We start from the raw sequence: 13,704 nt of genomic DNA, 5'->3' as shown, positions 1-13,704 counted from the left end.
GTTTCTGCTGTGACTTTAACATTAAGTTTCTCTGTGGCAAACTTTGGCCACACCTAGATCCTGTCCATTTCCCCAAAAAAAGAAAGAAAAAAAAAAAAAACATTCACAGAAACCCTGCTTTTTTATTTTTTCCTCTGTGGTGCGTTTGTTTGTGTGACGGCGAGTCCCGGCGGTGTAACCGGAGAGGGGCCTCATAGAGGGAATGCAGGACTGCAATGGAGCACAATGCAATACAGGTAAAGCCGATTTAATTTCTTAAATAAATGTCGATTTATTGCCACTTTCATCCGGCGAATTCTCCACCGGTTAATGTGGGGAATATTCTATATGTGTGTCGCGGTGATTTGAATCCCAATATGGTCTTTTATTTTAATTTTAGTTAGACCATGTCGTATTGATTGTTTTCCCATATCAACCAAACCCGAGTTGCTCCGACTGCAATTACAACTTTATTCAACCAGGGCTCAACTTTTTTTTTCCCTCCACAGGGTGAGAAATAAACATGATATTTGTTATTTCTAAGGAGGAATAATCGGATCTGACACCGATCTTTTTCCTCGTTTGATATCGGAGACTCAGTGGTTAAATTTCGGTTTAATATTTCTGATATTTTCGCCGTGTTAATGATTAATTTCTTTGTGCGTCGTGTCGACAGTCACAGCTTCTCTTTTGGCTACCAACCCCCACCCACACTAACAACACATTACCTTAATAACATTTAATTTTTATCCTCGTTTGCATGGCTGAAAATATCAGGAAACTTTTCAGCCTTTTCACCAAAAGCTGAAAAACGACACGTTGCTTCGACATTTTTTTTTGACTCTGAAAATAAATTCCCCCCACACCGACATGATATTAAACATTGAAATATATATTTTTCGACAGTCACTATAGATGGAGCAGTAGTGTTGGTTTTTAATAGGAAGCATATTGATATTATAAAATCCCCACCGACATTTTGTCTCCGTCGTAATTACCCCACAGTTTAAGGAGGAATGTTAATATTGTCTGTATGAAGGGGGGGGAATGAGTTTTTGTACTTGAAATAGAGAAGATAAATCCTGCCTTTAAAACAAAAAAATACAGGAAACATTCACAGTTTAAGCAATATAGTCATATGGGCTAAATAAAACCGATACAGTCATTTATTTTGACAGGATTTCTCCATGTGTGGCGTTTAAGGGGTTTATTTCATATTCCAGTGGTGTATATATATATTTTATATCTCTGTTTTTAAATATTCATTTATTGCAGATGTTTTCCCCCAACTTGTGCGCTTTTTGCAATAACAGGATATAGCCAAGGTCAATACTGTGTTTGGATTAACATGGTTTATTTATTTATTGTCTAAAGCATGGGGCTTTTTATAATTAATATTCGTCGGAGGGTTTTTATTTTACAGACCCCCCCCCCTTTTTTTTTTCTTCCTTCTGTAGTGAAAAAAAAAAGTGTAAAATAGAAATATCTCACTGCATTATTCCCACAAAATATCACGAGAACTGACGTAGGCGCAGATTAAGGGTTTCCATCTTAAATTCGTGTGTGTTTTTGTGTGTGTGTGTGTGTGTGTGTGTGTGTGTGTGTGTGTGTGTGTGTGTGTGTGTGTGTGTGTGTTCACATTTTAGAAAGAGGGCTGCCTCTCATTGCTCAGATTATATTTGTGGCTTTTATTTTCCTGCCTGCTCAGCCCTGCCTCGTTTCCACCGCTAGGCTGAAAATGATCTGTCCCTCCCCCAGGGCCAACCAAAAAAATAAAAAGAAAGACAGAAATTCATATGTAACACTCCTATAGTACATAATAGTATGTTGTTGATACTCTATGCTCACATAAAGGTAGTACTTATAATATTGTGTCTCTATAATTTAAGTTAAATATATGTATAATATAGTAAAACCATGTTTGCTAAGCTAAATCGTGACAGGATCTCACTTTGTTTTAGTATTTTCTCCTTGGTTTCATGCTTTGATATAAATATATATTTAAATATAAATGAGGTAATGCTTTAAAGATGTACAGGTTAGTTGTTTAACAGGAAATGCATAGGAAACAGTATGTTTTCATACTCATATATTTACTTGATGGTAGTACTTATATTGTCTCTCTCTGTAATTTAAGTTACATATATGTATAATATTAGTTCTGTTGGTAAAACCATGTCTGCAAAGCTAAAAAGTGACTTGATCTCACTTTACTTTGGTATTTTTTTCCTTGCTTTCATGCTTTTATAACCATTAAGATCTAAATATAAATGAACTAATGCTTTAAAGATGTATTGGTTAGTTGATTGACAGGAAATGCAATACAAAATAGGCTATAGGTACAAATGCAAGGATAAGGAGAGGAATGATAGTAAATAATACCTAAATGACCTTTGAACCTTTAAATGCAAACAAAAAGATGTATAAAATAAGCACAGGCTAAACATATTTTGATTAGAAATAGATTCCATTATTACGTTTTTGATTTTATAATCAATTAAACTTGTTTAAAAGCAAAAATGCCACAAATGATCTGGTTCCAGCTTGTTTAATGTGAGTTGAATAGGGATTGTTGTTGTCTTCTTCCTTGCTTACCTTGCGCATACACCTACAAATAACTGGATGTCAACAGTTATTGATTAGTGGATGAAGATGAAACAAAAACGCAGAGAAATTACTTAATTATTTGTAAATTAAGCATACAATGATCTGGCTACAGGTACTCAAAGACAGATGTTTTTTTGAGGATATTTGTCGTGATGCATAATAATACAGTGAATATTTTTAAATGAAAACATTTAAAATGAGTCAACTTGGCTTTAGCAGTTGCCTATTTAAACATAGCAAACCAATGTTCCTGAAGGAGTTATTTTACAGATTTATCAGTTTCTTTCTGTATCCATTTTTCAAAATTATTACCACAATATCTTTAAATATATGTTATGCCTGCCACTATGACTGGTACTGTGTCCGTAGAGATGAATCGTGAATGTATATTATTTTATTCTTTATTTTATTCTATTCTTATAACTTAAGTAACTAAACTAAAACATATATATTTTTAATATAATTTTGAGTTTCTAGTTTTCTGTCAACTTTCCATAGTCCTATACTAATGTACTGTGCTTAAATGCATATAATACATACCATCCTATATAGTAACTCTTGAATTAATCTTTAATATCATGATTTACGTGTCTGTTGAGCTTAATGGATCTCTTCTTGTGCATTTTGTCTTCTTTCTTTGTCAGAGAAACTGGATTAATGTTATTTTTATTACTCTCTGATGTCCATCGAATTCTTACTTAATTATATTCCTTCTTATAATAGTTCAGAAATAACCTTTAATTCGCCTCACAGGAATCAATGGAGACTTTATCGGACTTTATGCTGACCACCATATTATATCAATGTGTTCAAAATATCTATAAAAGTTGTTTTTTTTAACTTAGAAGTGATTTTATCTGACTTTACTTTGATTTATCTCCTAGTTGGACTTGTTCCCTTAAATGGCTGTGATACAAATCCATTAATACTTAGTAATAATAGGCCAATACGGCATTGTTTTATTATGTCACTTAAATTGTATTATAATTTGTCCTTAAATATATAGCTAGAATATAAATATAGGTTATAATATTAATTCGTATTTCAAAATGGATTTTTATCTGACTTTTATTTCATTCTTTCTCCTTCCTTGTTTAACTATAATACGCAACGATAATCCTTGTTAATAAGATAATATTGTATCTATTATATGTATGTATCAGAATGTAAACTAATATTTTTACAGTTAGGTAAATCACAACAACTCAAAAAATAAAACTGAAATAACAAATAAATAGAATGAAAAGAAAAACTAAAATCCAAGCAGTAGCTATGTCAAGAGTTAATTACTCACTCATACAGTTCATTTTTTGATACGGGTTGAATGAAACAGAGGGATGATTTGACAACTATACATTTATACTAACATAACGCTGTTCATGTACATGCATCTGTTCTTAATCAAGTGTAATAATAACTATTTGTGCATAATACATCTCATTATAGGATCTGTTTGAATCTCTGGGACTCGATATAACGTTTTTACAGCATTACTTGTGTCTGTGTTGCTCTGTTGGTATTTTATCTCACCTTATCTCTAATTTATCAGTAAAATACATCCCATAGTGCCCTGCATACAGTATGTTCTTGCACTGTGAATCCTGATGTGCTGCAGAAAGCACATCCTGGTCTTTTTAGTGATGTAACTCACAGGGGGCGGGACCAACACTTCTGACTTTGCAAATGGGGGGGGGGGGGGGGGGGGGGGGGGGGAGCAGGAAAACACATTTGAAGGCAGGGAGGGAGGAACATTTATAGAGATATATTATTAGTTCTTTTCATAAGGATGTTTTATATAGATGTTTAGTTTACTATCCCAAGTTGGGAATTGTTTTTCGTCACAGCGGGATTTTCAATACACAAGAATTACAACATTTCTAAACAAAATACTAATAAAATAAGAATATATATTACACTTTTGAATCAATATATTATATTCAAATTAGAAAAAAAACATATATTAAGAGAGTATCTACACTATAAAATATACAGAATAAAAAGTCATTTATACCAATTTGTGCCTAGTAATATATTTTAAACGATGTACTACAAGCAAAAACATCTTTGCCATATGATTGTACATCCTGATTTCTGAATTATGTTTAAAAAATGTAATTATTCAAATCTTTTTTGGTCCCGGCCTCAGGATATTTTCATACTCGAGATATTTTCCTCTGGGGCTTCACTGAGGTTACAGTGAATATTTAATGAAAATCTATAGTGTATTTATTATATTCCCATAGGGACTTGCAGCATATTAGATAAAGACTTTATCTAACTCTGCCTTCTTATAATCCTGCTATGTGGGGTTTATATTGTCACTAAAGTGTGTGCTTTATTCACATTGCATCATTATAACAGTCCACAGGGACTCTGCGTCTCTAATATTTAATATTTATAATATTTAGCTCTGGTGCTTCTTTCAGTTTTAGTTCCTGTCGCAGGATATTGAGTGAGTTTGACATTCAACAGTGACCTTGTGTAGTTTAGCCGTAGTCTCTCTTAGGTTGTATCGGCGTATAATATTTATTTAATGAAAACCCTGTGTTGCTATAGGGGCTCAGAAAGTCTCTATAAGTGATCCTCAGCCGGGCTCGCTCCATGTTGTTTTTCCCCGAGTGTTATTCGGTATCCTACAGTTTTCCCACTGGGCCTTTTTAAAGTGAATCTGTGACACTCCGCCACAGTGACGTCATTAAAAAATCACGTCTCTGCATTATGTTATGGCTTCACTACTTCGTGTTAATTGCGCCTAACTGGTACGGCTGTCTGCGTGCAAAGCTGATATGTATATTTTCTACTGTGACATTTATTCAGTGTGTCTCTAAAAATTGATCCTATTGCTGCAGCTGGTCTGCAGAGCAGCGGGTGGGGGAGGGTGGGAGGAGGTTCTGCCTGTGGTGGGTTATGGGTATTGGGTGGGGGAGGGTGTGTTGGGTGAGGTGGGGGTTGTGGATGATCAACACAGGAGTGAGAATTTTAGAATATTCTGCATTTAGTGCAGCAGGAAAAGCTGTGTGAGTTTTCAGAAAAGACCATTGGAGCAGAAAGAGAGGGGAATGCAGGCCGTGCATTTATATTCTAAATCTTCCTTTATCCTGAGTAAATGGAAAGCAGCTGCACCGCCGGATACACCCTGAACTTAAACACTACACTAGGCGTTTTATTTCATGTGCATATGGTGAATGTGACCCAGGCCGGCTTTATTTTAATTCACTGTCACACTGTGCAGCCTGGCTTCATTTAAACTCTAGAGCTGCAGCAACCTATCCATTAATTTATTGGTGGGATTGAAAAAGAACTGCTTTGAAAATCAATTTGTTATTCAAGCAAAACAACTCCAAATAAGCAGAGGTTTAGGCTTTGAGTCTTTGTTGCTTTTCTGTTCTTTTACAAAATGTAATATCTTTTATATTTTGGATTGCGTGAACTTTTTCAGACTTTGCAGACATTTAAAAAGCAAAGAATCATTTAATTAATAGAGAAAATAGTTAACAGATGAATCGGCAATAAGGAACCATTATACGCAGCCTTGAATTTGATTTAATATACCTTTTGTGTCATATTATTTTCACTTTTTGCTAAGTTGTGTAACCACAATCAGTCCTGATTATAACTTGAAAATATTCAGTTATTTTCAAAATATCTCTAAATCCCAGTTTTTTTACATAATGCCTTTGAGTTCTTAAATTGAGAAAAAAGAAACCCCAAAAACATTTCAAATATTTTCTGTAAACGGGGGAAACAACTTTGATTTTGACGCTATTAGAAACCAGTAGTATAGCATATATTTACCTTTTTCATATAGGCAAAAAAGAAGTAGTAAAACTATAACTTTAAAAGCTTTGCTCTAGATCCAAATATGATTTATGGTATGCTGATATGGCTGCATGATCAAAATTGTGGTCGTAATGGATTTTTTCGGGTCATCTCTGGCTTTTATGTTGCAGCTGTGAGGCAGCATATAGTGTTTCATGTAAAGCTGTTGTAATTGAGTCTTTATTCGCCCCTAACTCTAAACGGGGGATTACAGACACTCCTGATGGATTTCATATCATAAAAATCTAAAGTATTATCATTATCATGCAGCGAGGTTTTCTTCCAGGGCTGTAAAAACAAAATTAAAAAACTTGCTGTGTTGCACACAAAACAGAATGTTTGTGCATTTGTTGTAATCATGTTTTTAATCATTACATAAAGAAGAGAGACATAATGAGTCTTTTAAAGAAATGTATTGCAGGATCTGTCTCTTGATATTTTACTTTTTTTATATGTTCAACAACTTCATGAAAGGACCCAAGATAAACATTTAAATACTAACAAGTACGGTGTGTACATTGAAGCCTGATGTATCTTATTCCTCTGTTACATGGAGCTTTATTGTTGTTAAAAAAGTATTAAAAACTCATCAGTGAGCCACACTTCAAATACTTACTGAAGCACCAAATGTGTATTAATCCACAGCGGACATTTTCCTAAATAAATGAGCCTGTATGGGAAGGAAAGTATAAATGTGTAATGGACTAAGCTATTGTGTCTTGTCATGTGTCTGAAAATAAGAAAAATATTGTAAAGCACCTGGCTCATCTGTAAATATGTTCAGGTTTTTCTGACATTGAGTCACGCACCCTCCAGTTCTTTGTAATAGTCCATTTATTGGAACTTTCCGCCTAATATGAAGGAAAATGTCTACAAAGTTAGGAGGAATTTATCAATTTTAGTAGAATATCAAGAAAAATAGCTTTTGAAAATTGAGTTTTTGGTGCATTTCTGTCTTCTATGATTGTAAACTGATCAGACATTCAATATTTAATCATTTTAAATGCATCATCTTGGATATTTATTTATTTTTCAGTCATTTTCAAGATGTGATATGTAGTAAGTTATCTGATTTTATTTTATACAAAAACAAATGCCATGTTTTTGCTAAATCTCACTCTAACCAAACCTAATAACTTAAAGCTCCCAAAAAACTGAACTGAAACTCTTCACCATGTGACCTTATAGGGGAGAACGTTTTTATATGAAACATAATCTCCTGCGATTAAGAAAAGATGATCCTATCTTGAAATAAGGTGGTGATTATTTGTATCTCTCCTAATATTATATCCTTTTCTGACGTTATTCAACAAAAACGTGCAGAAAGTGTAGTTTATTTTTTGGGTGAATGCACAATTGGTTTTAAACATGTCCACTTTGTCTCATTAAGACGAGAATCTATGAATAAAAACACTGCTGATACAAAATGGCAGCTTACCAAACTCCTGACAGATCCTGAGATTATCATTCAGGTCACATTCTTAAAGCTCAGAATAAATCAGAAACAGGTTTATATTATAAGTAGGTTAACACATACGAGGTATTTGCTTTGCTTTGCATGCAAGAAATAAAAAGTAAGAAAACTACCCAAAAATAAAAACGATTATGAAAAACAATTAAATAAACAATACGCTGAAATTTTACTTACATGAAATCTGGATACACCAAAAATCAACGTACATTATACTGTTAGAAAATACTCTGAATAATAAAATAAAATATGTGTAGTATGGTTTTGAAAAGTGGAAAGCTGTGCAGATACTAAGAGAGCTAACTTGTTTAGAAAAGTGCAAAATATTCGGAGGGTTGGGCAGAGCCAGCAATACTTGAATTTTGACTGTTGGAGCTTTGCCATTATCGACTTTGCAGAAATGTAATAATCAATCAATCAATTAATGATTGGAGAAAATAATTTACTGATAAATCAGCAATACGGAAACATTATTTGCAGCCTTAAACATTATTTAATTTTGTGCCATACTTTGAAAAAAGTTGACCCTACGTGCCATACAGATATAAAATAATATTTGAATCCCTTAAACCAGCATCTGTACTGATCATAACTTCCAAATATTCATTCATTTTCAAAATAACGCAGCGTACACGTTTCGGTTGCGTTGACGCTTGCCGGTGGGCGTGTCTGGCGCTTAGGGTTAACGCAACCAACAACCAATCACATTAATCTCCAGCCCAGGACACACGTACGCGGTTTGATTGGCTAGCGCTTGTACTGGCGTATTGCTTACGCGGGATTTGATTGGCTGGCGCTTCCTTCCACGCTTGAAAAGTTTAACTTTTCTCAACTTTCACCGTGAGCAACTGAGCCAAAGTGAAGCAACGGAACCACAATGCAGTTTGACAACGCTTGATGTCCCCCCATTCAAAGTGAATGGGAAGGAGCGTCAAGCGTCAACGCAACAGAAATGTGTGGACGGGCCGTAAGGCCCTTTAAATTTGAGTTTGTTCACATTATGCCACTGTTGTTTTATAATTAAAAATGGTTTACATTCATGCAAGTCATAGAATCTTTTAGGAAAATTATATATATTTTCCGTTTAAAGGTTTCATAAGTCAAAGGCAACCTGTTCACTTGCACACCAGCCTCTGGAATAAGACTGCCTCCATCATTTTGGTTTTCGCACTTCTCTACAAACTACCTGGGGCTCCTCACACTTCCTCTTGCAGTGAAATCAAAAATGTAGGTTTTTCTCGCCAGCAGCAGCAGCAGGGACAGTATTGTCTTTCAGACAAATGAAACCTCTCGAGGTGTTCTCGATTTACTGGTGGGAGCCGTGTAAACACCCGCTAACTTCGAGCATTAGCTGCTTGTGAGGGATCCAGTGCTATCATCACTTCCACAGTGTAAACACACAGGAAGCTGCGTGTAAACCGAGCTGCAGATTAAATAAAGACAAATCCACACGAGATTAATCTGAGCACATAAACCAATTTGGGGACAAAAATGGGAAACGGCTCTTGTGGAAAGACTGCTGGAAATTGTGGAAAACCTATATTTATTGGTTATTTAATGCTCCTTAAACCCAGTCATCCAATTAGATTATACTTTACTTGTACAAAATGGGGAAATGTATTGTTATAGCAGTTTAATAACAAGGCAATAAACAATGTAAAGTATACGGTCAGAATACAGTAGTCCAATTTACTCAAACAAAACATACGGAATTATAGTTTAGCTGTCAAGCATTTTTAAATGAAAACCAAACATTTTTCATAGATTTATCAACTGAGACTGAAAAATGTATGTCCCACGTTCCCGGCGTCTGAGATGACGTCTTCAAGTTGTATTTGTTTAACCAACAGTCAATGTATTTGATGTGTAACGATTTTTTTTCATACAATTTAGAACAGGGAATAGACGTTCAAACCAGTGGATGTTTGCTGTTTTAAAAAGCTAAAACTAAAAGAGCCAAACATAATCAGTTTATTAATTGTTTTTCTCTCGTATATTATTGTTAACTTAATATCTTTGGATTTGAAGACGTAAATGTAGGCTCCATGAAATGTTCATTGGCATTTTCATTATATTCTAAAAACAATTATTTACCCGTTTTGTTTCTAATTGTTTTCAGTTCTTGATTCTATTTTCTGAGACATACAATGTGAGTTTATTCTAGACTTTGTTGATGGTAATTTGACCAAGGCTGTGGAAAAATCTAGTTGTTTGATCACTATAAGAACTTCTTTGTTAAACTTTAATTGCCTTTGTTTGTGCAGAATTAAAAGCAACAATGATTTCTGAGGGGAACTCTCCACAGAGCCTCGCCCAATTTCAGTTTAAACAATATGCTGCCGCTGTTGCAAAGCGTGATAAAGGAGTTAAATTCATGTAGTTGAAAGACACATTGTACACCTGCATTCTGCTCACTTCTCAAACTTTCTGGATAGAATTAAAAAGCACAATGGAATTATCCAATTCCTTTAAAAATGGAGGTATAATTGACATTCTTTTAGTGGATATGTATCCCACTAAACTAAAGCTTGCAGAGTCATGCTGCTGTTTCACTACCTGTTAAAACACATTTTTACAGAAATGAAGAATGTGAAGTAGTAAAACTAGACTTTGTTATTCTAGGAAAGAAACTGTATTATTTCTCAGGGGTAATTTTATTTTTATTTTTTGTCAGATGAGTCGGCTATAAAAGTTAAAACGCGTGCTTTCAGTAAAGAGGTACTGTAAATATTTTTATGCAGTTCAAAGTGCTTCATAGATGATTGACAAGCTGAAAGTAAATCAAACTAAGTGTAAACTGTGAATAACCACAGAAAAGAAATGCAAAACCAATGCACATAAAAAACCAATAAAAATAGTAATAAATGCTACAGTCAAATGTTAATGAAATTTAGTTAGCACAAATGAAGTCCTATTAAAATAAAAAATAACATGATAAAATAGAATACAATTCAACAACTTAAATCCCTAAACTAAAAGAAGTAAAAAAATCTAATCTTTTTTTTTCTTTCCGCTGATTCCACTGCTCTGATCCTCAGGCTGTTCCAGATGCTTAGAGCAAAATAGCTAAACGCTGACTCATGAAGTAAAATGCAATGCTTGTTGAACTCTTGTTTAAAGTGTTTGACTTATGATACTAGAACAATGAGGATATTTAATCAAATTGAGTTGGAGGAGTAAGAGTTTATTAGAAAGTACAGAAGGCAGGTGGACCAGTGTTGGGGTTAAAATACTTATGAAGCAATAACGCCCAAAAAGTCTACGTTCAAACTTCTATATTTTATGTATTTAAAGTGTTGGACTACTGACCAGACTAAACAAGATGTTTGAACACGTCACCTTGGATTTCTTTGAAACGGAGAGTGAAATATCACAGTAGTTTTATTGACTTGGTGATTACACATAAAACATAGATGGATCTACCAGTACTGAAAATAATCAAGGTGCAGCTCTACTTTGAACGTCATAAATCATGCAGAAATAAATACAATTCGCAAATCATCATGTACAGCAGCTGCTTAACACAACTCATCACCATTACAAAGTGCTGAGCAGCAGATATCTCTGCAGTGAGTAATGCAATTCATCTTAATGCAAACTCAATACTTCCTGTGTGAAGCTGCTTCAAAGCAAAAGCTTCCCACCAAAGGGGGGGGGGGGGTTGGTACTTTTACTTTGAAGCAGTAGAGGAAGTGGCTAGTTTGTGTAATCGGGTGAAAAGAGCAGTGGTGGGAAGTACACATACTAGATGATTTAAATGTGATGCTATACCTTTATACTTTTACTCCATTTCATTTAAAGGGCAAATAATGTATTTTATACTGCAATACGCACGATATGCATCAAAATGATACAATATATAACAAAGTTCTTGTGTGTATCAGAACTGTGTTTGTCTGAAAGGCTTGAGGCAACAATAATACAAATCTCATAATGTCTTATTATTAAATAATACATTTGCAGGCAATTTTTCTGCAGTCTTAGTACTTTTAATTTTTATACTTGATGTACATTTTGCCGAAGTGTACTTTTACTTAAGACTGTAGGATTCTACATGTAATGGAGTATTTTGAAATGAGTGTATTTCTACTTTAACTTAAGTGAAGGATCTGAGTACTTCTTCACCTCTGATGGTAACTGTAATCCAGTAATTTCATATAGTTCTGAATGGGCCTTTATGCATAACGAGTATAATTTGATTCAAATACTTGTGTACTTTTACTTTTGTAAGATTTTGATAGAATGATTTTTATTTTACTTTACCAAAGATCTAAAACAAGTATGTTTTACTGAACTGCTACGTGTTTTAGATGGATATTCAGAAATCTAGAAACAGAGCAGAGATCATAGAGGTAATTTGAAACGTTATGTGAAAATGTTTCCTGCCCTCTGAGATCTGACCTGAGAGGAAAAGGTCTCATGACTTTCTGCCATAGTGTGCACATTACCAGCTCACTGCAATATTTAACCCTTGTCAGTCGCTTCAAAACCAAAGTTGCTTTGAAAATAAATATAAAATGTAGTTAAATCTTTTATCAGTCCTGATCAGCAAGAAAATATACATTTTCAGATTTGTAATCCTTATGAACCATGAACCAAGAAAATACAATATTTTATTAAAAAAATAAATGTGTATATATAATTTAGACCAGGCATGTAAAAGCTCATCTAGAACAACAGGAAACAACCTGATATTATGACTTTATAACTTTCTGGAAATCAGGCGTCATTCATTTATCTAATCCAACACAAGGGAAACCCAGGCGTTGACAATCAATTCAACAGGAAGTGTCAACACTGTGCTGTACTGCTTTTATATTTGATTTAGGGTTCATCTTCTTAAATGAAACGGATATTATTTGAAAAGAGTTGAGTCACACAGATGATTTATCCACACAAGTTTATAGTACATGTCCTAATTTCTTCATCATAATGTCTTTGTCATCGGATAAGCAATGGTAGTAATTTCCTAAGCGCATGCGTCATTAAATGTGCAATAAAAAGCTGCTGCACCTTCTTAAGCTTCAGTGAAATCTGAATTTATTTTTGAGTCACTATCAGGGGCTGCAAATATGCCTGTGCCATCAGTCTGAGGAGATCATTTAAAATATTTAATCTAAAAGTTGTACATTATATATTAAAGTATCCTGCTGTGGGTAGCTTTTATTCATCTTAATGTGCTGCCTTTCTAAACGATGTTGCAACTTTGTCTTCAGATGTGTTTACGCCAAAGGTGGTGTCTGCAGGATAAAGATTTAGGGAGGGCATTCTTTTTTTTTTGTTCTTCTTCAACTAATCATTTGTTTTAGTGACTGCATATCTTGTGAACAGTATAGTTGTTATTATTGAAAAAGGACCTAACTTAACTAATATTTGTATACTGATTTCCACACGCAGCTTTTCACGGTCACGGGTGGTGGTGGTGGTGGCGATGTCCATAGGGGTGATTGGTCAAATGCAGAATGTAAATTTCCCCTCTGTGGGATGATGAATGGTATATTCATTCATTCACGTTGCAATTTTCCATACTTCTCATTGAAAATGCACTTGAAATAGTGTAATAAGTAAGCTTATAGAGACACAGCACTAGTGTGTCGTCATGCTAAGCTCTAGTTCGTGCAAAAACACTGCCTGTAAATATAAAACTGTGTGCAAGTTACACCCTTTTCTTCTTTCTTTCAATTTGTAAACATTACCAGCTACTGGGGCTACTACGGGCGTCATGTTCTCATGAGAATTGATATAGCTTATATACAAGAGCAGTGCACTCGTACTGTATTTTTCTAGAAAACCCCTGAACATGTGCATCATTACTTCTTTTTTATATA

General features: G+C 34.3%; 1 protein-coding gene across 1 annotated transcript in view; it reads left to right on the top strand.

Annotated features, from left to right (window-relative positions):
* zgc:77151 (uncharacterized protein LOC337153 homolog) overlaps nt 1–13,704 on the top strand; it is a 36,815-nt gene continuing 23,111 nt past the window's right edge. The window contains exon 1 of the mRNA XM_063895256.1: nt 1–236. Within this exon, the coding sequence (XP_063751326.1) occupies nt 216–236 (21 nt within the window). The 5' untranslated portion in view covers nt 1–215. The remainder of the gene's footprint in view (nt 237–13,704) is intronic.

This window comes from Eleginops maclovinus, chromosome 11 (assembly GCF_036324505.1).
Source record: "Eleginops maclovinus isolate JMC-PN-2008 ecotype Puerto Natales chromosome 11, JC_Emac_rtc_rv5, whole genome shotgun sequence".
Lineage (NCBI taxonomy): Eukaryota > Metazoa > Chordata > Actinopteri > Perciformes > Eleginopidae > Eleginops > Eleginops maclovinus.
This window is presented reverse-complemented; position numbering and strand designations above follow the sequence as displayed.